Here is a 27,467-nt window from a genome sequence, read left to right as displayed (position 1 = left end):
TATTGGGATTAAAAGTGTGTGTCATCATTGCCTGGTCTGTAAGGCTGACCAGTGGGGCTGTTTTATTCTCTGATCTTTAGACAAGCTTTATTTATTAAAACACAAATGAAATATCACTGCACTCCCTAATGCTACCACCAAACAGATAAAGGAAGCTATAACACATACAGACACAGGGAGGGGATGAGGGAAGAGAAGAACTTGCCACCTAGAAAATCAGACTTCATTGGGAATTGCCCTGCCTTAATGTTCAGGTCAGTTGCCTCTGAAAGCCTATTTATCTGTTAATAAGACATTCCTTGGAAAAACAGAAATAATCTTACAACTTCTAAAGCAAAACATACTCACTTTGTGGTCTCAAGTGTACTTCCTTTTAGAATGGGGACTTCTGTGGGAAGGTAAATGACAGACTGCAAACATGTCCTTCCTTGGCAGAGGCAAGCAGGATTCGTCCTCTGTCTCAAGAGGTCTCTGAAATTTCAGTCCTTGAAACCTGCAAATCATGGAACCACTGATCCAATTGGAGGAAAATTCTCTCTTGGACCAGGGTTCAGGATTGGTTTTCAGGCCTATTGCTCTCTGGTATGGCCACCTTTTCCCTGACTCTTTCTTGTTATTCCATTTCAGCTTGGAAAGAAGAAAGAAGGAAGGAAAAGAAGAGACGGGTTCACTAAGCTTTATTATTGTGTGTGCAAATGTGTGTATGTGCATGCACACCTGTGTGAACATAGTTTAGTGAGCTTTATCATTGTGTGTACAATGTGTGTGTGCATGTGTGTATACCTGTGCGAACATAGTTCAGTGAGCTTTAACATTGTGTGTGCAATGTGTGTATATCCATGTGCATGTGTGTATATCCATGTGCACATAGTTCAGCGGCTTTATCATTGTGTGTGCAATGATGTGTGTGCATGTGTGTACACCTGCGTGTACATCATTCAGTGAGCTTTATTATTGTGTGTGCAATGTATATTGTGTGCATGTGTGTACGCCTGTGTGCACATTTCTCTCTCTACACACTAGCTCTACACACTAGCTCTACTGTTTGCTCACCAATATGCCTTGTTTGTTTTATTGCTCTCTTGATTACTAATTGCCTCTCAACATAACAAAACAAAACAAAACAACAACAACAACAAAACCCCAACTATTTGAAAGTTGCTTGCAGAAACCACACTACCACAGTGAAGAGGTAATCTTTAATTATACATTTTCTTCCACGGGGAAATTATCTTTATTAATGATGCAGCTGGAAATTTTGCACTGAAATTATGGGATGGGGACTTAAGGGTGTTTAACCAGGGCAGCTGTCCACACTGATTTCAAAGCAGAATAGGTCTGAAATCATCTGTGTGAACAAGGTGGCCACACCACGGATTTGTGTTCACCCTGCTGAACGTCGACTGGGCCATGTTTGTTTGCTGTTGTTCTCCCAGAATTCCTCTGAGCCTAGAGGTGACATCCAGTGTTCAGCTTCCTGGGTGTGACTCGCAGCAGAGAAACAGTCAGGAAATGGTAGAGGCCAGCTGTTTTCACATATGCTTGCCAGTGAGCAGATAAGTCTGTATGTAGTCCAGGCTGGCCTCAAACTCTAAACTCTCCCAGCTCTACCTCCTCTAAAGAGATTGGTGAGTCTTTCTCATTTGTTTGTTTTGGGCTTTTTTATGTCATATTGAGACAAGAGATAGTATGAGTGGCCCACAGTGGATCATGAGCTACTCAGCTAGCACACACGACTCTTCACAACTGGAAGAGTAACACAAGAATGCTTCTCTAGTTGGACCAAGAGGAACATGATACGGGATGTGTGAATCCTTTCCTGTCTTAACCCATGGTGCACTAAAAATTGAACAGTCTCAAAGGAGATTACCTCAGTACCCAGCCAATGTCCAGCCTCCACCACGCATGCACTTGGGAGACCCCAAGTAGGCTACTTGGGGTAGGGCGACACTTTGAGGGTATTCCTTCCTGGAAATCCCTCCCACTCACAAGAGTTCTTTCTTACTTCTCCTTAACACTTTGACTCTGTTCAGGAGAATGCTGTGGAGTAATCCTTCTGCACACAGTGTGAGTGTATGTCACTATGATTGATTTAATAAACAAGCTGTCTGGCCAGTAGCTGAACAGGATAAAGTTAGGCGGGAAAGCCGAACTGAGAATGATGGGATGTGGAAGGGTGGAGTCAGAGGAGACACCAGCCAGCCACTGAGGGAGCAGGAAGTGACAGAAATGGGGAAACAAGCCATGAGCCACATGGCAGAAGGTAAATAAGAAATATGGGTTATTTAAGTGTAAGAATTAGCTAGTACCAAGCCCGAGCTATCGGCTGACCATGTATAAGTAATATAAGCCTCATTGTGGTCATTTGGAAGCGACTCCCAGGATGGGAGGCTTCACCTACAGCTCCTGTCCTCATTTCCTGTTCTTCTTGGGTGTGAGTCAACAAACTCGGAAGTCACTGGCTTGGTGACTTGGTGATGGCCAGGTACTGTAGCTGTCTGACTTTTGACTTGCCAAGAGCCAAGAAAATCTCTGTTGTTCTAAAAGCCAAAATAAAAAAACCAAACAATAGCGACCAACAACAAAATCGCACACCATTCATTTTGCGTAGCGTCTGTTTAAATTACCCAGGGCAGAGGAGTGGATGGGAGCAAGACCCATCGTGTGCTGGCCACTGTGGGGACTGGGTGAGGAATGAGGTCACTGAACTAGTCTCTATCCTTGCACATAGGTTTGAAAATGTACAAATTAAAATGAAACAAATGTTGACAATTGTCTACAATAAGATACTCTCCGATTAAATATTTCCTAGATGTACAGGGGACACTCTTCTTTCTTTAAGCATGCTGGGCCCTTTGGAAGATAACACTTAACTAAATACATAATAACTCACTTTTCCTCAACACTCCTCAAATCGATGCCATCTCTCTGACTTTTAGGTCCTTTCTCCTAACTAAGAGCAATTGGATTCTGCAGTTGATGAGAAGTATCAGTCTGGTTAGAGTGTGGGAGGAAGGTGGCTAAGCCCCCCCCCCTTTTAGCTTTTGGAAACAGGGTCTCATTATGTAGCTCAGGCTAGCCTAGAAGCGATGGCCTGAACCTGACAGTCTTTCTTCCTTGGCCTTCTGGGAGTACAGGGGCGGTCACCACATCCTGCCACAGCAGCTTTAAGACCCAGCTCTCGTCTAGATCCAGACAGTGGCTCCCGAAGCACCTTCACTGGCGCTGGTAATTATGAAAGAGGAATTTCCGGCTGCCCAGGAAGCTTTTAAAGGGGCGGCATAAAGAGAGGTAGAAGATGTAAGTGATTTGGTTGTTGGGCAAGGAGGAAAAGATATACAGCATGAAAAAAAAACCACATCATGGATTCTCAGACAATTTTCAGGAAAAAAAGTGTAGGGAAACAGTGTTTTGTTGGTATCTTAACATATATGTTAAGATATTATATGTGTATGTTTATTATATACATATACACACGTTTTACTGAAAACCTGAGTTGGAAATTCAGCGTTGAAGGAGGAAAGTGGAGTCCTTATTCTTTTTAAAAAGCTCGCTGCTGTCACTCAAGATTGGTAGCCCCCCCCCCCGCCCCCGTGGAGCTTTAGGTGTTTGTTTATTCATCCTTAAAGGAGGCCAAGAGAGGAATCCTCACTGCTAGAGAGTCGCTACTCTGTTAGGTAAGGTTCATTTTGAACTTTCCACAAGCAAACGGGATGGTGTTGAAGCTACTAACAGGATGTAAGCATCCTTGTGCGCGCAGGGTGTGTGGGGAGGGGTGGGGGGTGAGAGGATGTAGCAGTGAGGCCCAGCACCCCACAGAGCACTCCTCGCTGCTGACAGACCTTGCTTAATTGGCTCCTCTCAGCCAAGAGTGTTTCCTTCAGAGACTCCTTGAAGGTGAAAAGAGCTGTTTGCTCATTTCCAGGATTTGGGAAGAGGCCCTTGGTTCCTGGGTTTAAGGGTTGCTCAATCTGCAGCCCAACTCAAGATCTGACGGATAACACCATTTCGGTGGGTCAGGTTCCCGCTTGTTGTAGAATTGGAAGGAGCAAGACATTTAGCACATGCTGTTGTAGCATCCGAATTTTAGAGAGCAAGAAGCAGTGCCAGCCATTCGTAGAAATTGCCCTTTCTATGCTGAAATGAGTGGGACAGTCTAAGCTTGCCGCCTAGTCACAGAACAGCCGACGTTCCCTTCGCGGTATGAAATGGCCTAACCCGCAAGCTATTCTTGACCAAAGTTATTATATGTAGATTACGCATTAGATTTGAGATTGAGTTTGGATTGTTTCGAAAAGTCAATCCACCCTCCTTTGGGAGACGGTCTAGAGAAGCAGATTTAAGACTGATCTGAATGTTTATTTTCCTGTTAAAATGAGCCCAGAGTGATCTCGAGGGTTACCCGGGAGAGGGCTAGTCATCTCGGGAGGTGAGTTCTGACACGGGGATTTTAAAAGTCAGAGATAGGGATAGTTTGCACAAATTATTTCTGAAATTGATATTAAATGTGAGATTAAAATCATGGCTTTAGCACTTCTCTTCAGTGGGACCTTCCCATATTGGAGAGGTAGGCCTTTAGCACATCGGGCAATGGAATCTTCTTGTACCCAGCAGCACTGAGAATATGTGGTGCCCAGTTCTCTGTTATCTTTCAATACATGGACTCTATATTAATAGAATGGTGTGCAATATTTTCTTCCATGACATGTCATCCTCTCAGTTAGTTCTCTTTTTAATCCCAAAACAAAATGCTTATTTTTGCTATTTTGGGTTCAAAAGTTTTTAAAAGGCTGTGTGCTTACTTAGTGTCTGTGTGTGTGAGGGACAGCACGCGTGTGGGGCCGAAGGATAACTCACAGGAATCCGTTCTCCCCTTCCGTCGTGTTGGTCTTAGGGACCAAGCTCAGGTAGCCGGTCTTGACTGCAATCGCCTTTCCCTAACAAGCCATCTTGCTGGTTTTTTATTGGTAAAGTCTAAAACTATGAACCAAATCCTTCCTTGCTCTCATCAGTCTGTCTGTGGTTGCTTTTCTGCCCATCCGCATTGGTCCACAGTCACCTCTGTGAGGGATGTCTGTCCAATATGCTCTTGTATGCCATTACCATCTAAGTCCTTAGGAGGGTCTCTCTGACAGCCGTTGGGGATGTCATTGTCCCTTATCTTCAGCTTCACGATGGGTAGCACCAGGAAATGATTTTTAAAAAAATTCTATCAATCATACACACAACAGATGGGAAATGGAGTTCCAGCCTCTCATGTCAGATTAATACGATTTTGAGACACACCAATCCCGATGACACTGAAGAAGAGGAAGAGCACACTATGCAATCTGATGGGTTTGGGAGTGTATTTCATGAAATGCTGGCTTACTCCCCTGCTCATCCCCCAAGTAACCTGGCCTAGGGGGAAGCAGGGGCAGAGGGGGCAGAGTGGGCAGAGCCACGTATCTTGCCAGGTTGAGTCAGGTCAGTGCAGCTGCTGGCTGGGCACAAACGTGGGCGGCCACCTGTGGCTCTCAGAACAGCTGTTTGGTAGAGGGCCAGACGAAGCCCATCATAGGCTGGAGGCAGGAGGCCAGTTGGGTGGCCAGTGCATTCTGGCATAGGCTGAAAGAACACCTGGTTCCACTCTGTGGACCTACCACAGAAGGTCAAAGAATGTTCTCACTGGCGGCAACCTGATGGCCTAATTTTTCAGGTCCCAGTGGTCCTACTCAGACTGAAATAGAGAAAAACCTCACCGTTCTTCCTATGCTGAAGCCAACATGGGAATCATTGTGTTCTATGCTCAAAGCGGTCAACTAGGTCATTGGGGATGTTTGGAAAAGAGGTGGGAGCTGTCGAGCAAGGATGGGCTCCGTGACTTACAGCAAGGCTTTCCAGGGATGGTGACTATGCCCTGCAGACGGCTGTGACAGACATCTTTTGTCCCAGAATGGCTCTGATCTCCTTTCCCACAAACGCTAACTACACACTTACAAACCGCTTTGATCCTCAATCGTCATTTTGCCAGCAGACACTACTTCTCCTCCCGGAACATGAGCACCCACCGTACCAAGGCTCATCCTCCTTGGACCCTGGGGTCCTTCCTACTGTTTTCTAGGAAAGAGGACCCCACTTCTTCTGGACTCATGAGTCAGGTTCTCTGGCCTCTGGGCCTCTTCCCCAACTTCCCATCCCAGATGTAGACAGCATTCCCCCTACCCGCCGCCAAGGAAGCAGCAATTCTCTCAGTGACTCTGTGATAGTGACTACTAGCCGGCTGATGGTGCTGTCCTCTGGGTTCTGCCGTAACCTGTCTAACGAGGGAGCGGATGCTAAGTACCTGGCATAGGACGTGAGTGGCAGAGTTGCTAAGTAAATCTGGGTCTGTTGAAGGGGTGACTGATTGCTCCCACTCCTGGGGTGGCTCTAAGCCGGCATTTTCTAATTCTGTGTCTGCTTGGGATTTCGGTGACCCCAACAGCAATTTACTGTGCACACAGTACTATGAGTATCTGCTACCCACAATTACCCTTGCTAGGACACAGGCTGGGGCTCTTCCTCTGTCTGCCTCCCGGCAGCCTTGAGTGAGCAGCTCTTTCCTTCCCAGGCCTTCCCAGCATGTTGCTTTCTCCCCTGGCACAGTCCTGAAACCAATGGAATCAGCCAGATGGGTACTGAAACCATGAGCCAAGAAAATCCCTTCCTTCTTTTAAGTTGTTTCTTTCAGAAGGAAGGACTTTCCTTGGCTCATGGTTTCAGTACAGCTGACAAGTACTGGAGAGATCCAATTTAAGATCTGAGAAGATTGGTTTTCACAAGTAATAAGGCCCAGATAATGACTGATACCTGGTCAGACAAGACGCTCTATATATAACCTTGAGGTGACACATAATATTCAGGCTCCTCAGTGTCCAGAACCAAAGACACCAGGCACTGCAGGGCCATGTGTCATTTCGATGAAAACAGGCCTCTGTGGTGAAGCCATTCTCATTCCTTATGTAGGTCAAGGCTCTCAACAGGCTAAGGAAGGCATAAACCAAAAGTCAACACAGGTATAATAGTGGCTTCCTGCCCCTGCCAACCCCAACCCACAGCCCGGTTTCTAGTCCCAGACACTTCACTTTGGATGGTGTTGCCATGGCCTGATCACAGTTGTTTACATTGGTTTCACGGAGTATTAAAATAGTAACCCTTTGAGAAAGAGAAGAGAGGTAAGATCACCTTGCTTTTGAGCTTGAACTTGGGTCTTGAAATCTAAAGCACAAAGCTACTTTGAAGCTGTTCTTTTGAAGCCGGTGCTAGGTTAGCCCACGTGTTCTAATGATGTGAATTAAAATTCCAAGTGCAGACTGTCTGCTCCTCCTTACCCAGGGACTCATTCAGTGTCTGTACTGTGGCCGCTTATTTAGAATTACCACTTCTCCTGGTCTAAGATTTTTTTTTCTCTCTCTCTCCAAATTACATTTCTTTCATATATATATATATATATATATATATATATATATATATATATGTGTGTGTGTGTGTGTGTGTGTGTGTGTGTGTGTGTGTGTGTGTGTGTGTGTAATTTATGTCCTTTTATTTTATGTGCTTTGGTGTGAAGGTGTCAGATCCCCTGGAACCGGAGTTACAGATATTCGTGAGCTACCACGTGTGCTGGGAATTGAACCCTGGTCTTCTGGAAGAGTAGTAGCCAGTGTTCTTAACTGCTGAACCATCTCTCAAGCCCTCTTTCTCCTTCTTTTTAAAAGAATTAATTGTATGCCAGCCATTTAAATTCACATTTTTGTGACCCAGGTCAATATAAAGCTTTATTCTTAATTTACTTGGGCAAATACCACACCTTTTGGCCTAGGGGTTGGATTAGTGCACCCTAGGGGGCAGGAGAATCTGCTGGGAGTCAGAATAGCAGGGTGGCATCTTACAGATATGCATCAGCAGGAAAGAGAGCATCTCACTGGATGCTTGAAAGCAAAGCACAAAATTAGATCTGTTACAGTCCCAGGAGCTTAAGTTAATGTAAGTTTCCTTCTTGGGTGTCCCTTCTCCCAACTAACCCTTGTAGACTCAGGCTTTACAAATGCAGTGTGTGGCTAAATGCATGGTTCCCATCATATCTTCATTAATTGAGTATTTATAGTGTTATCACATTTGGGGCCTAGGATAGCCTAAGGGAAACACTCTCCAAGGCTATACAGTCAGCTCATTTGGCTCAGTCTTACTGATTGATTGATGATTGACAGGTAACTCTGAGACAGGGTCTTGATATACATGCCTCCACCTACCAAGTGCTGTGATGATATATACTACCATGTCTGGCCCAGTTAACTTTATTTTAATGTGCAATATTGCATTTGTATGTGTGGAACAAGGGATGGTGAAGTAAAATCACCATCGTGTTAAAAAAAATCACATCTTCTTAGTTAACAGATGAGGTTATTATTAAGAAAACATTAGATAGAGCCACATTTCTCTGTATTATAGTTAGCCTAAGGGGAAATGTCTGAGGATGAAAAGGTGTGCCTATTATGTTTCTATGCACCCGATGGACACATCATAGAACAACCCTTCAAGTATGAGTTCATTGTTTAGTACTCTTTCCACAGTGAAACACCTTATATCTTTAATAACATGGATAATTTATAGGGGAGGAGAGAAATGTGCAATGGGTGAAAGAAGGTGCGTGGCAGTGGCCATGAGTCCTTTCGAATAAAGGGCTGGTGGGTGGTTAGCTATTCTGCAAGGTTAGCCCACTGGAAATCTTGAAAGCATTGTTTATTAGTAATACATTCAGACAGATGCAATCCCCAAGGACGTGATAAGATTAATGTAAAGACCTCCATCATGGCACTTCCTTGGTAAGCTTTGACTAGCGATGGTATCTACTGTAAACACCTCTGTCATGGCGCTGCCTGGGTAAGCTTAGGCTAGGGATGGTACCCAAAGGTACCAGGCACTTTCTGCTTCAAATGTCACCAGCTTTTCAAGAAATAGACAATTTCATCTGCATCATTTTTACAAGCTGAAATTTTATTTTATTATTTACTGAATTATCTATGTTAAAAAAAATCTGTGCCTGGTATGAAATTTCACTCCATCAAGTGTTAAATGACTTTCATTCTCATTACAAGCAGGGGGATGAATAAAGGACAGGTGTTAGGGAACATGGCAATAAATTAGAATATAATTTACAAAAGCAAAAAAAGCAACAGTGTACAACATTAATACTGAGTATAAAATAATAAGCAACAACTAATCACAATGATACAAAGGTAATTTTGTTCTGTATTATTAAGGATACCTATAAAACATTCACTCAAATATATAAGTTCCTAATGAAATGGACTACTGGGAAACCATACCTGTCTTCAGGGGTTCAACCATTTGGGTACATTTAACGTTCATTTGGGGGTAGGCCTTTATACCAGTGGCAGACACTGCTCCCAGCCATGGGTACTCTTGTACCCTAAGTAGTCAATATAGCTCACAACTTTTGGAGTGCCTGCCAGAGAAGTCCAGCCTCCGCTGAGATCCTTCTGTTACCATGTAGAACAGAGATTCGTGCGGCCACGTGAGTGGCTGCAGCAAATTCGGTGTTGTGGTGTGTTATGGGAGATGCTTTTTGATTTGTTTAACCTGCTCAGATTTAAATCCAGGGTCTAACTGAAAACATTGAATTCTGATCTATCCATGCTTTGTTCCCTTGTGGAAGGCTGTGCTGCCCGTGGAAGTAGCCTGCCCTCAGTGCTGGTCCACTTCTGGAGAGAACACGGGCTGATCTCTTCCAGTAGCAGCAGCTGAGGCAGGCGCTGCACAGTACCTGGGGACAGCCCTTGTGATGTTAGCCTCCAAGTGAGGTAAATACAGCTTTTTACAAGTACTGTAAGAAATCTTCTTGAGATAAAAGTATGAACTAACGTGTATGTTGGTAGCAATCAGATCTGGACAGCAAGCCTATGTCTAAAAGGCCTCAGCAATCACCCAGTCTTCCTTATCTTACCAGGGCACATTAGCACCAAGTCAAGTGTCCTTTGAAAAGGACCAGAGGGATTCAAGTCTAGGCCAGGCTTCCATGGGCTGCCTTCCTTTAATGGAAGGGCTACGCTGACACTTGGGCTGGTCTTCTCAGGGCAGTTAGATGGAGGTCTTGGCAGTACTTTTTGTTTCCTTGAAAGCCTCCTCTGGAAAACTTGGGGATGGTATTGAGAGAGAAGCAGGGAACAGATATGCTCGGGAGGGTGGGGCAGCATCCAGCCCAGCTGGACACAGCAAGCCAGAAGCTGAGGAGGCTTTTGGTGACAGCGTTTCTTCTAAAGTCACCACATATGTGACACACGCAAGTGTAATTTCAGAGCACAGCGCTAGATATAAATGAGGTGTGCTCTTAAGTGAAAATATTCTCTTCGTTACAAAGTAGCCATTTAGTTGGTATTTTAGATGATTGTATATGCTTGGGGCACATATGTGCACATACGTGAAGGACCAAGGAGGTGCACTATACACAAAGCACAGTCACCAAAGACCTACTACAAGCCACAAGTGTTCAAGTACAAAGTATTGATATAAACAAGTACCCTTAAAAAAAAATCTAGGTGTAGAGTCTTTTGACGGCAAGTTGTGAAGCTTGAAGATGGGAAGACCCAAGCTAGTCAGTTCCCTTCAGTAATATGTGATTTTAGGGCTTGACTTGCCCAGGAAATCAGATTTCACATTTAATTGCCATTCAGAACACTCATAAAAATTACTTGGTTGAGTGACTATTAAACTTATACTTCGTTATCTCTCTGCATGAGCTTTTCTTCTTTGGCTGTTAACGGTCCCTACTTTAAAACGCACAGAAATAGCATATTTATATGCAAGCAAACTCATCTACCCCCACACTCAGGCGCACCTGCACACACGCACATATACACATGTACACACTTGCTCTCATATAAATAAATGCCCTTCGACCATATCAAAGAAGGGACATCTGGAACCCATCGTATTGTCAGCAAATTGCAAAAGGGCCGCTTGCCTTTGGTAAGCCAGGCTATCTTTTGCATGGCATCATCTCCATAAGCTTAGCATGCGTGCAACAGTCCAACAGGGCAGAAGCTGGTCTGTGGCCAGTGGGGATGTAAACACTGAGGAGTCACGGTGACTCAAACAAGAAGTAAGGCATCCCGTGTGATGGCTGCAAAGGGCCTGGTACTTCACGCTCTGCCATACCCTAGGTCTGGCTGCTGCATGGAATTGAAATGTTTTTCTCTTAAAGTTTTAATGGAAATCTCAGCTTCACGTGCACAATGGCAAGTTGGCCACAGTCTCTTAGCACTGAATTTATAGACTTTCCCAGCTGCAGCGATTGCTGCACGGCTTCAAACCAAGTCCCTCGCTGTTCAGTTTAATAGAGTTTTATACATGGCTCACAGCAGTGTTCAGAACAGGGGGTTATTCCTAAGGAAATTAAGTGGGATAAAGAAAAATAACACAAACTTTCATTACTTTTGATTTATATTTTTTTCTTAAATTACAGTTCAAAGCCCATCTTATAATTTAAATTGTGCTGCTACTGTGGTGAGATAAAGTATCGTAAATATTTTAAAGCTATGACTTAAGAATTCTGAATCTCTCCTACTTCCATAGTTGACCAAGTCATAATAACTACATTTAAACAGTCTTAAATACAAATGGATTCAGTGTCATTGCTAAGTCCATAATAAAAATTATCTTAATGGTCCAAGGAGGTAAACAGGCTATTAGATTTACTCGAAAGAACACAAACGTTCCACAGTAAGCGAGTCTCCCTGTGTTGTTTGGATCTCTCAGATCTGGCATTCCCTCCTAATAGCGTGTCCAGCACTTTGGATCAATAAATCCCACTTCACAGAAGTAAAAATAATATTGAAATCCTGTCAGCTGGTGCTGACCAGTGGTTACATTTTCCACAGGGTAATGCTTTGTAAGAACATCAGTCCTCGTCCTCTGGGTGGCTCTCTCTGATGGACGCATTTCCACGATGAGATGACAGGACTCGCTGGCTTTCCGTGGGTCAGTGTCCTTGGCAGGTCTTACAACACATCTGTCTGAAGTATGCTCGACTACAGAATTTGAACTTCAGCACCAGTGGGCAATAAGCCACTTTGTTCACATCTTTGCACTCTAACAAATAGAGGCAGAAAGTGGAAAACAATTAGAGTCACATAAACAAGCCGATATGCCTGCCCTGCTAGCAGGGATCCCTCTGGTCAATCCCCCTTCACTTGTATGTCCATGTGATTTTTTATCTTGTTTCTGTTTTTAAGCACATTGTCTGGAACAGCCTACCAGAAACATTCTTTTGATATATTTTAACACAATTAAAAAATGCAAGGCTTTTCTTCCAGACTTTTATAAGTGTGGTACATGCCCACTGTGTCTTGAAAGAATTACCGTTTGTTGGGATGAGTGATCACTTTAGACATCTTGGAAACATGAGTCATTTTTCTTACAGTGCTTTTATTGCTCCTTTCTCAAGGTTTTTATTCAACATGTAAGGTTATCCAAAATCAAACATGAGTTGCATTATCTGATACCAAAGTCCACATGTCTCACAAGAGTCCCTGCAGGAAAAGGAGTGCTGGCAGCGGGCTAGCTTCAGTAACTCCACTAGACAACGAGGAAAGCTGGGCGGGGCTGGCCTCAAAGGCCAGCAGTCTGTGGGTTACAGAAACATGTAGGAATGGCTTTTCTTAATTTGGAAGAGAGACACGGCCTTCTTTGCTCATGTGTGAGTTTTCTCCTCAGGACTGGAGCTACCACAGTTGTAGTCTGTAATCCCTGAACCAGAGGGGAACGAATGACTCTTTTTCATGCCCCACCAGGGCTGGCAGCAGTGATGGACTGGTCACAGGGGCCTCCATGACTAGGAGTCACACCTCTCTCTACATCAGCCCAACCCACTGCTGCAAAAACTGACCCCTCTCTAGCATTATGGCCATTTTATTGGGGGATTTAAAAATATTTGTCAACACAGTAATTGTATTTTCTCATTTCTCCACCTGATTATACGCAGCAGCTTGGGAAACCATTTAAGGCAAGTCAGACTCGTGAAGGCCTGAGTACAGTCCAATGTAACAATAACTTTTGTTGTTTGTTTCTTTTGTCTTGGTTTCAGAAATCTGCCCAAATTCCAAAGAGCTATTGTATGTGATAAGTATGGAAAACTGAGTACAAAATAAGGGGAGCACTCCCAGCTCCTCTTAAAGAGTGAGGTGTAGTCTTATACTTCAGTTTAAAGGCTCTTTCAGTAAGTCTTACAATTTGAAACAGGAGCCCTGAAATCTTCTAAAATTATAAATTCTGTCACTGTCTAGCTTCCCTACTCAAGAGTAAATACAAAAGAGAACAATATTTAGATATTTGATCAGAAAATTTTATATTCAAAATCTCAGTAAATTTAAGTTTGGATTGAAACGGTATGGAGGGGCATTAAAACATCTTTAAACTTTACACTAAAAAGAAAACTAGATGATAGAATCTTTGACACATCTGCTCTGTAGCATGGAGAGAGAAAGGGTAGGAGGCGAAATTGCTGCTACTGTTACTGGCAGTTGCTAGTGTCTTTCCTGCCTGATTTTGGAAAGGAAGCGAAAGGTTTCCTGCAAAACTCAATGAAGACACAGAATTTCGATTACTACTCAGAAATATTGCCCCAAACATGCAAATCAGGTTGGAGACCCAACAGAGAGCAGTATTCTCTGGGCTACAACTTTATTGGAAGAATTACTACTCCATTTTTGAAAGAGTTGCTGGACCAGGAAAACTGAGTTGAGCAAAGTATGAGTAAATTCACAGATGTTTTAACCCTTAGATTTAGACTTTATGAACTGATTTAAAATGCATAATGAATAAAATTGGATATTTATAAATTCTTCTGTCTTTACCTAACTAAAAATGAACAGTAGAGGATTTTTCCATTGGTAGGTGCTCGATTTTGGACCTTCTTCTGTAAGCTGAGGCCTTGCATTGTACGCAGTCAGCAGTGGGTGGGAATGTGGGTGGGTGCTAGTCCAGGGTGTCTGTTCCTCTGAACTTTGTAATACCCTTGCTAAGTTAGTTCTCAGCTAACTTACATGGGAGTGGAAATTCATTTGGCCCTAGAAGCAGGATCAAGGTTAGCAAGGCAGAAGATGATTTTGAGTGAGCACACAGTGAGAGGAGGGAGCTGGACACTTGTTCTGCCACTTTCAACATTCACGTGGCCTTTGTTAAATACCTCAGTGCTATAGCTCAGAAACAAAGAGCAGGACAAGCCTTCCTCAGCTGGCAAGGTATGTGTAAAGTAATGCATACAATGGAAAACACTGGCCAAGGCATCTAGCTCTGCAAGCACACAGTTTGTCCCCTCTCATTAGCCTCTGACAGCAGCCATCATACATCATTTCTCTGAGATCTGTCAGGTGAGGACTGGCTGCCAGAAAAGGCTACATATTTATGCAGAAAGCAAATTAACAGAAAGCTATTAAACAGAGCAGGCAGACCATGATGGGGCCAGCAGCCAAGTGCCAGGACAGGCTTGAGCAAGTGCTGAGGATGGTGGCCTAGACTCAGATGGCAGACCTAGGCTATGCAGGACATTGTGGCTGTGTGGAGCCCCTAAGCATGGCCAGGAGGAAGATCCAGTTCCTACTCTTTAGTTTTGTCTTCTAGGAACTGTTGTGGCTAGAAAAATCAGTTCATTACACATTAGGATTGATACAAGTGTGTTCACCAAAGCTCAGCCACAACTAGGCTTTTTATTTGCTCAGTCTTTTAATGCCACAAAAGCTTAATTTAGTGACAGTGTTAAAAAGTGTAATTTATCAAGCACTTCCTTTATGTCAGGCAGAACCTCAGGCAGCATTATACTTTTATATTTACTGCTTTTCAGTATGTGAAATGTCAGCTTTACACAGACAGCTCCAAAGGGTTTTGGAACCCACACTGGGTCATGGAGCTAGTCCCTATGCAAGCTATAAAGACTGGGGTCAAACCTCAGGTTTGTCTGACTATGAAGCCACTCTTGTTTTGGCGGCTTCTTGGAATTTAAATGACAATACATCTGCCTATAGAAGTCTCCACTCTAGCTGACACAGTGGAGGGGACCACAGTCAGGTCCTCTCACTTTTGAGAGTTCCTACTGTCTTAGAGAAGGAGGAAATGTTTGGGAGAAAAAGAGACCATTTGTAGGCCATTTGCACTCATGGTAGACTGAATTGTTCCTCTTAACTTTTACTCACCATACTTACATGAGCAAATGAGAGATATACGAAGTTTTAAAGCCTCATTGTAATAGAAAGCCGAACATTTCCAAAATCTCTCAGCCAGGACTAAAGGTGATTTCTACTTGAGCACTGCTGTTCTTAATTGGCAGGAGAAGGCCATCTTGCCCTGACATATTCCTGATGTATTTGAGAGGTCTTAGTTATAAAACTTACCCCTTTACTAGTCTGCCTCATTCTCAAAATATGTCAAAATTATGAAGCAGTTTCTTGTCATCTAATCTTGAGCTAATATATCATACAGCTAATTATCATAGTTTAAAACAATTTTCATTGTGTGTTCAGTGTGCATGGTACTGAGCTACATAAGAACATCTTCATACAAGTATATACCGTGCACTAAACATGTACCCTTTCTATCTCCCACCATCTCACTACCCCTCCCATTAGTTGCCTTTGTTTTCCTAGAAATTTTTCCTTCTATTTTTATGTCATATAAATGATTTTATGTATCTGTTTGAAATTTGAAAACTACAAATGAGAAAAACATACGATATTTGTCTTTCTGAGGTTGGTTTAATTCACTTAATGTGATTATTTCCAGTTGCATCCATTTTCCTCCACATGAAATAAATTTATTTTTCTTTATACATTTAAAAAGTCTACTTTCTCTCTATTCCTTTGCTGTGGGACACCTAGGGTGGTTCCATCACTTATCTATTGTGAGTTTGCAATACCATGGATGAACACACAAGTCTTGCTGTGATATGCTGGCTTGGAGCCCAGGAGTGGCATGATTAAACCACAGCAAGGCAGACTTTTTTTTGGAAAATAAACAAACAAACAAAATCACATTTTCCCACCACTGATGTAAAAAAAAATCACAACAGAAATGTGTATTAATTTCCGAATGATCTTCAGTTAGCACTTAAAAGTTTCTCTGTATCGTGAAGTACATAATGTGCAAATAAATGTTCCAGGGAAAGTATTAAATGGCTTCTTTGGGTTTAGGGGAGGCCATAATGTCTCCTGGATTTGGTCTGGCTAAGGATGTGGTCTTTCCTATCATATTTCTCTGCTACGGGCAGGTGTGCTAGCAGGGCTACTCTGCTGCTGCCTTTACACAGTAGCAGCAGAGGCAGAAGATGAGGGTTTAAAATGAGGGAGTCTGATTCTGTCTCCTCTATCATCGTGTGCCAGCCAAGGTGCTCTTGGGAGGAAAACCTTCTTTCTGTTGATTTCTGCCCAGGATACTGGAAGAGTGGGAGGTCCTCACTGCGTGAATAACAGGAAACATTTTGCCTCCTCTCTTTATACCTTACCCCAGCCTTGAAGAAATACTGCCATGAAGTATTTACAGTAAGAATAACTCATTCAGTGCTCCCAAACTCTTTTTATATAAACTAGATCTACTATTAGAATTCTAAATAACCTGCCACACACTCTGGAAATATAGACGTTAGTAGATTTGAATAACAAAATTAGATAACCAACTTCAATAAAAATCTATGAATGTACTTATCATTGGGGTGCCATGAGTTTCTCCTGGGTATTTTACATTAATCTTTCAAAACGCTGACCCAGAAGGTCTGCTTTCAAAATTAAACAGAGACTATGGGTTTAGGACACATTTGGATTCAGATTTGTTATGACTGTAAAGCCTGATTGGTTCAAGTAACAAAAGACCAACTTCTCAGACAATAAAGCACCTGTACTAAGTTCATAAAACACTGCAGACCTTGCCTACTTGTATCATGGGGATGAGCTAGAATACCCAGTGAAAGAAGTTTCCATAAGCAAGTTGGAGTGCTCAGCATGTACACAGTAAGGCAGAATGAACATAGGTAGACTGCAGCCCCTCCATACTGTAAGCTTCTTGTGAGATTCAAACAAGCATAGCAAAGGAACTATAAGTTGAACATCTAAGGCTTATCTTTTGGATTAAAACTATGATCAGCAACTTATCTGTGGAAATGGAGAGTCCAGCAAGAAATGAGAGAGCAAAGGGGTGTACACACACATGGCGCCGGAGCTGGTGTTAGTGTGCTTTTCAGATAAGACTACACTAGAGCCTTTGGCCTTGGGTACATTAGGGCAGCAAGGGATGAACTAACAAGCTCCTGAAGCAAAGCGACAACAGCCATTGCAGGTCATTCTGACTTCACATTGCTTTGTATCTTCCTCCCGCCTCAGTCTTATCTCTGGACATCACCCACATTCAACCTCAAGATGGTATAATCCCAACTTAAAACCAAGTTCCCTCTAAAGTCAACAGGCAGGAGTATGAACTGAATGCTAAATGGATTTGGAGCTCCTTGAAGTGATGAAGGAGAAAAATTTATCCTGGCCTTCCCCATCTCCTTTAAATTGAAGTCTTCAAATGACCTTTCTTGTTCTCACTGATTTTCATTACATTAAATTCCATATTAAGGACTAAACTCTGTAGCGACTTGTCACAAATTTTGTTATGAGATTTATGAAGGCGGCCAAACTTTCTCAGAGAAGTGTGTCTGGGGAAAACTGAGACCCAGTAAAGCCACCACGTGTCATCTCAAGCTGGCAGACCAGTGTTTACTACCCACAGCTTTTCCGGGTTAATTACCAGCTCATGGTACACCATGAGTCATTCATTATCTGTCGGCAACAGACACTAGGTGGCAGAGCACCGTGTGCTATGAGAAGCCGGAAAGATGCCCCATACAACTCTGAAGAGCCTGGAAACTGCAGGAACAATGAGTACAATGGCATTTGGAGATAGGATTTCAGGTGAGCTCGAATGGGTTAGACCCAGCTGCCATATGCACTTGAAAAACTTAGTAGTTTAAGCAGTGGTACCCAGTCTGTCTATAATTCACTCTTGGCAGCAGTGTGGTGTTACCCTCACAGTGGCAGCCTGTCAAGCTTGTCAGGATCCTGCCTATGAAGTTTTAACCTTTCACTGAAGGCTTTCAGAAAGAAAAGAACGAAAGCAGATGTTGACCACAGTAAACTGCCCTGCTCCTTTCCTTCTCCTATTTCCTTTCACTATTTTAATTTCTTGATGCCCTGCTTCTGATTCTTTCTCTTATTATCTTTGACTGGCTTAACTTCCCTCCATTTTTTCATCTCTGGGTGTTTATTTATTCTTTATCTAACTCACATTCCATCGTGACTGTACCTACTTGCCTCAGCCAGGAACACCCCACACCCCAGCATCTCCTTGGTAAACTATTAGAGCCCCAGTGCCCAGCTCCAGTTCACTGTGCCAGTTGCTCAGTTGTTCACTATACTCCCCTGGGCACCTGAGGAGCTTCTTTATATTTCTGCTAACACTGCTCCATGTTACTCTTCACGTCGCCATCCCTACCAAGCTATGCTCCCTTTGTGGACAGAACTTTCTAGTATTCCTTCCATAGTCTCAGTGTCTGGCAGAGTAAATGGATTAATGACAGCATGAATAGAGTAGGTTCTTTAAAAACACTGTCTGCAGTTATGTACTGTCTGCTGAGCTGACCAGGCTCCAGTGGATAGTTCCAAACCCATGGTCACACATATGGTCCTGATTAATCTCAGTGGGCCACAAAACCAAAACAAATAGACATGAGTGTGAGGGAGATTTGTGGGGGAGGAGAGAAAGCAGGGTCAGTAGGGAGATGGCGGTGAGTGTAATCAGTATGCAAGGTGCATGGATGTAAAATTTTACAAACAAAAATCCCCAAAACCCTATCACCTTGAAAGATGGATTATGTCTAAAATAAAGCAAGTTTACTAGGCTATTAATGTAGTAGTTTCCTCTACTTTATATGGTGGTGTTCAATAAAGAATTCTTTCAACTTTGTTGCATACTTGAAATTTTATTAATTTCATAATAAAATATTGAGTAGGTGAGCAACTATTAACTAAGCCTTGGTAGTTAAAACAATTCTCAAGGTTTTAACTACAGACCATTTTATCCAAAATAAGGGCTTTGTTTTAGATCCCAAGAGATCTCCCATAACTACTAAACTGTCTTCCAGTAGCTTCTCAGTGGGAGTCAATGGAGCTGACTCTTCTGGCAAGTACAGTCCTTTCTATTCTCCATTATTAACTACAAACTGGTCATTCTGATTTTTATAAGATGCACATTTTCCCTCTCTGACTTGATCCCCCCGAACTAAGTCATATGTTTGTATAAAAACCCTCTCTTGACATCCATGGCATCTGCCCATTCCTTCTCTGTGAGTAAATATGATGGTTTGAAAGAAAATGGCCCCCAAAGGGAGTAGCGCTACTAGGAGGTGTGGTCTTGTTGGAGGAAATGTGTCACTGTGGGGGTGGGCTTTGAGGTCTCTTTTGCTCAAGCTATGCCCAGTGTCACAGGTTTCTTCCTGCTGTTTGCAGATCAAGATGAAGAATCTCAGTTCCTTCTCTAGCACCATGTATGCCTACATCCTGTCAAGTTCCACCATGATGATAATGGTCTAGTCTAAACCTCTGCAACTGTAAGCCACCGCAATTAAATGTTTTCCTTTTAAGAGCTGATGTGATCATGGTGTCTCTTCACAGCAATAGAAACAATAACTAAGACAACATAAGTGACAACTTAAGATTTGGGTCAAATACTGCCTTCACTTTTCTGAGCACACCTTGGACTTCACCAATGATACATTACACTTGGCTCACAGATAACTTAGTCTATGCAGGATGCCTTGATCCAAAAGGTTAAAGTCATTGATCTTCATTTCAGCCTCCCTTAGAACTTCATAAACTGCTTCACATAGCACATTCTACCTTTCTTTTTTAAATTAAAAAAAATAGTTGGAAGTGGAGGCATACTCCTCTAATCTCAGTTTGGAAGCTTGTGGCAGAAAGATCATGAATTCCAGGTGAGCATGGGCTGAAAAAAAGAATAGCATGTAAATATAGTGGAAATTGACATGCTTCAAGGCTCTGTCAAACCTGGGTTCAAACACTGCCTTCTGTGAGTTCTACTTCCTAGACTTAAAATTTGAGCAAGTTACCATCTTCCTTTGTGCCTCCATGCCTCAGTTTCCTTATCAGCAATAATGTGATTCAGAAGATTATTGCAAAGATTGTATAATATTATGCAATACAGAAAGATTGTTTATGTATGTGACACAACAGAATGAAGGGTCAGACAAGCAGAGTGGTTTCATGGATTAGTCCCACCTTCTCTCCCACTTAGCCTCTCATCTTCCAAATCTAAAAACAGATCTCTTAAACCCAAGAGATGGGTTGCTAATAACTAACAACGAGTGAAAGTTCTTTGCTACAGCCTTACAGAAGAGAGGTTTTTTTAAATTAAGATTCCTTAAAAGACATCTATTTTAAGAAAACTGCTTCTGTTTACTATTCTTTTTTAATTCTTTTCAAGTAAAGGAAATTTCCAGGACGTACCTTATTATAACAACAACAAAATAGATGGCATTAGAGCTAGAGGTTTGCACAGTAGAATTATGATTTTAAATTAATGTGAGATATAGCTATACCTTTATAAAAAGGTAACCCACATTATACCAAATATACCATGTGGAGCCTTAGATAAACAACCAGGTCTTTGCCAAAGTTGCAAGGACTCTGTACACGTCACATAAGATGATCATTCCCCTCAGAATTGAATCCCAAGGGAAAGTATAACATCCTCAAACTGCATAGAGCTGACCAAAAGGAATGGATATCCTCTGAAAAGGTTTATAAGCATTTCATTTTCATTAAAAAATTATCAACAAATTTAAGACTTTATATTTTTTTAAAGGTAGAGCATATAGCTGGGTCTCTTTAAATAATTTAAATCCATGGCTTCAGATGCTATAGATAAGCCTGTACATATATTTTATATAAGAAGGAAGCCTGAAATTCTGACTGTACCATATTTATATTCTGGATAACTTCTGGAATCTCACACATATAACCATTCAAGACATTTTGAATGATGCCTTCATGGATAAAGTACTTCAAATTAAATGAAAGATAAAAATTCAAGATTTTTACAAGCATATGTTATTAATAGAGGGATTTCTTAGTGTATAAGAAAAAAAAACAGGCAGTGCTGGTACACACCTTTAACCTCAGCACTCATGAGGCAAAGGCAGGTGAGAACTCTGTGAGTTCAAGGCCAGCCTGGTCTGCAGAGTGAGTTCCAGGACAATCTGAGCTAAACAGAAAACCCTGCCTTGAAAAAGAAAAAGGGGCTGGAGAAATGGCTCAGAGGTTAAGAGCACTGGCTGCTCTTTCAGAGGTCCTGAGTTCAATTCCCAGCACCCACATGGTGGTTCACAACTATCTGTAATGAGTTCTGGTCTCCTCTTTTGGTGTGTGTATACATAATAAATAAATCTTTAAAAAAAAACAAAAAAAAGAAAAAGAAAGAAAGGAAGAAATTTCCACATATAAAGAGACAATTGTCCTCCTTTATTAACATTCATATAGTTATTTTTTCACTTCTCTAAAATGAGAAATTATAGTTTCAAATATATGCTTTCATTATATGTATCATAAAAACTAACATTGCTTTTGTTTTATTTTTTGTTTTTTTTTGTTTGTTTTTGTTTTGATAAGGGTCCTTCTATAGAGTCCTGGCTGTCTTAGAACTCACTGTGTAGACCAATCTGGCTTTGAACTCACAGAGCTCCATCTGCCTCTGCCTCCTGAGTGCTGGGACTAAAGGTGTGCGCCATCATGTCTAGTTTGCAAGAATTAACTCTTGATAGTAGCATTCCAAGTCATTTCCAAAGAGAAACAAAAGTTTTCCCATTTTTATTTGTTCATTTTTTGTGTTTTTTTATTTGCTTGCTTTTGTTCGTTTTGTTTTGTTTTGTTGGCTTTTGAAGACAGAGTCTTACTCTGTACTTTAAGGTGGCCTGAACTCACTATGTAACCCATACTGACCTTGAACTTGTGGCAATTCATATGTGTCAGCCTGTCAGAAGGTCAATCAGAACACTAAGTTAGATATGACCATAGAGATATCCATACTGCCATCTCATTTTATAGACAAGAAAAATTTCACCCCAGATGTTGAGTGACTTAGTGTTAACACATAGTGGAAGAATCAGGCTAGAACAGGCATCCCGATTATAGAAAGGCACACATAGCAGCTTTCATAAATGCCTGGAACAAACGCACTGGCCTTGTGAAACCCTTCAAATGCTGGGCACAGTAGAGGTGAGTCAGAGACTCCAGGCCTGCCCAAGGGGCACTCACCTTCAGTACTGGAGATAGGAGTACTGTCACATTTGCTCTCACACTGCTGCATGGATGGAGGCCGGGCAGTCTCTGGGCAGTCAACAGATGCCTGTCCAGTGTAGGAGAGACACTGGACAGATCGCATCTGCTGCCCGAGGCCACACTGAGCAGAGCACTACATTCAAAGACACAGAAAAACAAAGTATTGATTTTCACAATGTTAATCAGATAAAAAGATATTATTTTAATAACTGCACATATTAACCTATAAGGTCCACATGCAATTGTTATTGAGAGGTATATCACTTGTTTGCTTTTCTATGGAACTGATTTCAAAATTATTGCCCTAGAAAACTGAAGCGGTCTAGTACTCAGAAGACAATGGATGGTAATTTCTGGGCTATCATAACTATTCAAAACAATGTTGGCTGAATTAAAAAGGGAGTAAAGAGAAAATCCTACAGAGAAAGTAAAATACTCAGCAATCGTCAGGCCAGTGCTGACTTTGGATTGTTGTTATTATAGGTGCTCAGATATAGCTTCGAAGACCTGATCAGCACTCTGAATCTGATCAAAATTTTACAGCAGTGGTGACTGGGTCGGTCAGTAAGAATCTGATGGCTTTATAGGGTGGCCCAGTGAGCAAAGCTCTTATGCCATAAACCTGATGACTGGATTATATTCCTGGAAAATAAAGGTGGAAGAAGACAATCAACTTCAGAAAGTTGTCCTGTGTCCTCTACACTCACTGTGTTACATGTGTGTGCATACACACACACCATGCATACACATCATGTACAAATAATATAAATAAAATATTTAAAAGGAGCTTATATAAGTACCTTGAATTTCCTCAGGAATTATCAGCCACATACACTTTAAAAATAATCTGTGTTAGTCAGTTAACATACTTCCCTCTTTCAGCCACATGAAGGAAACAACTACCTGGTTTAAAATACAACTCATGACATCATGTCTATATAGAATCTTCAATAGTATAATATCAATTATGTATCACTAAATTATCAGTGAAACATTTTGTTAATAATGCAATAATGTTAGCAATGGAATGTTTAAAGTTATCAGGCATATTCAAACAGAGAATTTGTAAGCTAAACTAAGTGCTTCTGTAGAGATGCACTTTGATTATTTCTTACTTCTTCCTACAGGCCTGGGCACAGAGCAAAGTGTTTCTATATACTGTATGGATATTGACATCCTCCAGGCAGTACAGGCGTTGCTGAGCTCCATGAGAACTATCTATCTAGAAATCCATTTCTTTCCTCTGTGTGTGTGGCATATGCATGTTGTGAGATGTATGTGTGGATGTACATGTATGTGTATGTGCATGTGGAGGCCAGAAGGTGATGATGGAAATCTTCCTCTGTAGCTCTCTACCTTATTTTATGAAACAATATCTCTCATTGAGCCTGGAGCTCACTGGTTCAGCTAGACTGGCTGGTCAGCAAGTGCCAAGGATCCTCTGAACCACTTCTCCCAGTGTTGAGGTCACAGACACATTCCACCACATCCGGCTTTTTTTACACAGGTGTGTTGGGGGGTTAGATGTTGGGTTATCATGAACACACTGCAAACACTTTACATACTGGGCCACTGCCCCAGGCCCTAGACAATTGCTTTATGTGATATTATTATTATTAAAGAGAGTCACAGCATGTAGTACAGGCTGGCCTGATCTCAAGAGGCCCCACCTTGATTATAGATACGAGTGATCACTCAGCTGAGTATTATTTTCTTAATGTGACTTAATAGATTTCCTCTTTGGCATTTAGAAGAAAAGCATTTAACTTCTCTCTTACATAAAATATACCAATTTGGTTTTCTTTTAAATTGTTTTTGTTTGCTAGAATTACACTCATTTGTCAGAATGGTCTGACATTTAAAAAATATACACACACACATATATATATACTCTATAATGACTAAATTTTGTTAATTAATATAGGCATCATTATACAGCTACTTTTGTGATAACGTGATCCAACCAGATTCTCTGAATGTGGCTGGCCCGGAGTCTTTCTGAAAAGCCATTGACAATGACACTGGGACTTGTTTCCTCTGCATATACTGGATTTTTTGGGATCCAGTCTGTTTGGATACTCACCTTCCTGGACCTGGAGGGAGGGGGGAGGAACTTGAACTTCCCACAGGGCAGGAAACCCTGACTGCTCTTAGGGATGGAGAGGGAGGAGGAGAGGGAGTGGGGGGAGTGTGAGGGTGTTGGGAGGGGGGCGGAAATGGAAACTTTTATAATTTAGTAAACTTTGAAAAAAAAAACCAACTTGTTTTTTATAGAATTTAATAAGACCAATAATAAGATAAATATATAGATTAAATGTATATATATGTACCTATATATATATATATATATATATATATATATATATATATATATATATGGGATAAATAGAAACTGGGCCAGCAAAAAGTTCACTGTCAAATCTGATGACCCAAGTTTGATCCTAGTACCTCTGTCACATGCAATAAATAAATGTTAAATTTTTCTATTATTAAAAAAAGAAAAATAGAAATTAAAAAATAAAAATAAAATAAGTTTGATATAAAATAAATAAGACAGATGTCAAAAGTCCTGTATACTGTTTCCTAATTCACAGTATCTATCAGACAAAAGTAATTTGAAGTGTAAGCATTAATTTTTATATCTTATCAATCACATCACTATTTTAATTGAGGCCACAAAAACTTCTCTGTGAGGGTAGAAGGAATTATCTTGTTTATGAGTAGAAAAGATAAGACATTGGTATTAATTGATTTATTATTGAATTAGTTAAGAACTAGGATTGGAATACTGTGGTTGTTTATACTTTTGCTTATTGAGTCCGGTTGACTTTGAACTTGATATGGTAGGGTCCAAAGAACAAGTAAATTTGTTGGGGTATTTGGGGACTTGGATGATAGTGCATGTCTATTATCCCTGTTAGCAGGTTGAGGCATGAGGATTGTGAGTTTGAAGCCAGTATGGCCTACACAAGAGTTTTGGCTCTTTCTCAAAAAGCCCAAATGATAACAATAACAATAATAATTATAGCAATAGAGCGGAATGTTTCCAGGTGTGGAGAAATGTGGCTAAGGGGTATGTGTCCACAGCTGGTCTCAACGGCTTGCACAGTTCCACAGGGAAATCTCATACTCAGGATTCCATGAGTTTCCTCACTCTTGTCTGGAGCCCTCACAAGGATCAGATCAGAAAGTTCAGGTTAGTGTCTCAAAGAATCCCACAGTCTGGTTGCCATACCTGGCCCCAGTCTCCTGTAACCCAGCGGGGAGGAGGACAGCGGCCCAGACTGCAGCGGATGCGAGCGGGAGGCTTATTCTCCTCTGGACATTGTGCAGCTGGGAATGTTTTAGAAAGGTCACTGCTCTTGCACAGAACAATTCGATGCTTGAATCCTGGACCACATTTTGGAGTACACTGGAAATAAAAACAAATATTGAATAACAACAGTTTAAATACAGGAAAATGTGAAGAAACTATTGAAGTAAATGTGCATATGTATACAATACACATTATAAGAAAAAGCTCTCACTATGAAGCTCCTTCAACAATTTAAGGGGAAGTACTTTAATCTTTTCCCCAAGGTCTTTAAGAGCTAAATTCAATGTTTGCTTTTCTTGGCTAACATTTTCTTCTTTTATTAGGGATAGGCTTATTCCTCCATTCTTCCCCAGCCTTGGCCTCCTTCAGCTGTGATAAGAGTCTGCTGAGTTTGGAATGTGGAAGCCTACTTGCTGGGTGTAGTCTTTGAAAGGGAACTTTTATGTTATTAGTAGACCACAAGAACGTGTCTTTGCGGAGCAAGCTGGTGGTGGAGTAGATCAACTATTTCCACTGTGTGGTAGTCAAGAACACATGGCTGCAGCACAGGGTTATCACACAAATAACTCTGGACTTCTCCCTGTCCTTAAGCCACAAATTTAAGAATAGGGTGTCTATTCTTCATACTGAAAAAAAATGACACTTCTTCCCAGGTCACAGATCCTTTCCTTTCCCTGTCTCTAGATGCTTCTATAAGTCACCTACTCACTGCAGTGGCTGAGTGAAGTTCTATGAATATTTCTGCACCCTTCCTCCAAATACTCTTCTTCCTCTTAGTCAATTGAGGACTTACACACATGTGTGAGTTTTGATTCATATCTTTCATCCAAACATATTTCCAGAGATGTTATAGCAATAGTTCTTAACCTGTGGGTCGCAACTTCTTTGACAAACCTCTATCTCCAAAAATATTTACACTACATTCCACAACAGTAGTAAAATTACAGTTATGAAGTAGTGATGAAATAATGTTATGGTTGGAGGTCACCACAACAGAAGGAACTGCATTAAAGGAAGCAACATTAGGAAAGTTGAGAACCACTGTTCTATAGAGTGGGATTGAATTGGTAGGGGGGTCATGAAAGAAAATGAGTGAGAGTAGCCAAGGCCTTATTTAGGAGACATGCATGAGAACACAAGGCTAATTCACATATTATGAGAGTGGGCATAAAATAAATTCATGTGTGCTTTATCATTTTTGGCTTTTGACTTGCTTTACTAGGTGTAGTCTTTGAGTCTGGTATACTGGCACAGAGAAGAAGAAAAATATTGAAGCGTTTTTTAGATAAAAAAAAATCATGGATTCTACATAGTCTCTTTATAACAATGAATCCGTAGTGAGTGCATTTCCTCCAGCTTAGAAAAAGACTCATCAAGATGTATTTTCAAGGATAACATGCAGTTCTTCTGAGATCCCTTCAGAGGAGGAAAGGGTTAGGAGTTAAAATCAAGAGTCAAAAGCCTTGATCTCTTACTTGCTTTCCCAGTCAAACCGACACCTTTGTGTCCCGACTGCTGCCTCACTCTTCCCATATGGTCTGCCTGTTCTCATTGATTCAGCTCTTTCCACCTTTGTGGTTTGTCTCCATCTCCACCACCATGAATTACATTTCATGCAAACATCATTTCCCACACGATACCTTACTAGTTCCTAGTACTTCTGCTTCCTGCCTTTACCTCACAACAACACATTTTATGGACTTCAGAGGAAAGGCATCTCATGAGGGGCCCTGAGG

The 27,467-nt window shown here is 41.5% G+C and overlaps 1 protein-coding gene across 4 annotated transcripts in view; it reads right to left on the bottom strand.

Annotated features, from left to right (window-relative positions):
• Window positions 1-8,994: 8,994 nt before the first annotated feature.
• The window catches only part of Adamts6 (ADAM metallopeptidase with thrombospondin type 1 motif 6), a 211,614-nt gene continuing 193,141 nt past the window's right edge, over window positions 8,995-27,467 (bottom strand). For all 4 annotated transcript variants that reach the window (XM_087896876.1, XM_048442950.3, XM_048442953.3 and 1 more), the window contains 3 exons: window positions 25,651-25,827; window positions 22,392-22,548; window positions 8,995-12,129 (listed from right to left, as the gene is read on the bottom strand). In XM_087896876.1, coding sequence (XP_087753002.1) covers window positions 12,020-12,129; window positions 22,392-22,548; window positions 25,651-25,827 — 444 coding nt within the window. In that variant the 3' untranslated portion in view covers window positions 8,995-12,019. The remainder of the gene's footprint in view (window positions 12,130-22,391; window positions 22,549-25,650; window positions 25,828-27,467) is intronic.

The sequence above is a fragment of the Myodes glareolus genome, chromosome 15 (assembly GCF_982192425.1).
Source record: "Myodes glareolus chromosome 15, mMyoGla1.1, whole genome shotgun sequence".
In the NCBI taxonomy this organism is placed as follows: Eukaryota; Metazoa; Chordata; class Mammalia; order Rodentia; family Cricetidae; genus Myodes; species Myodes glareolus.
The sequence above is the reverse complement of the archived record's forward strand: the minus strand, read 5'-3'. Positions and strand labels throughout refer to the sequence as shown.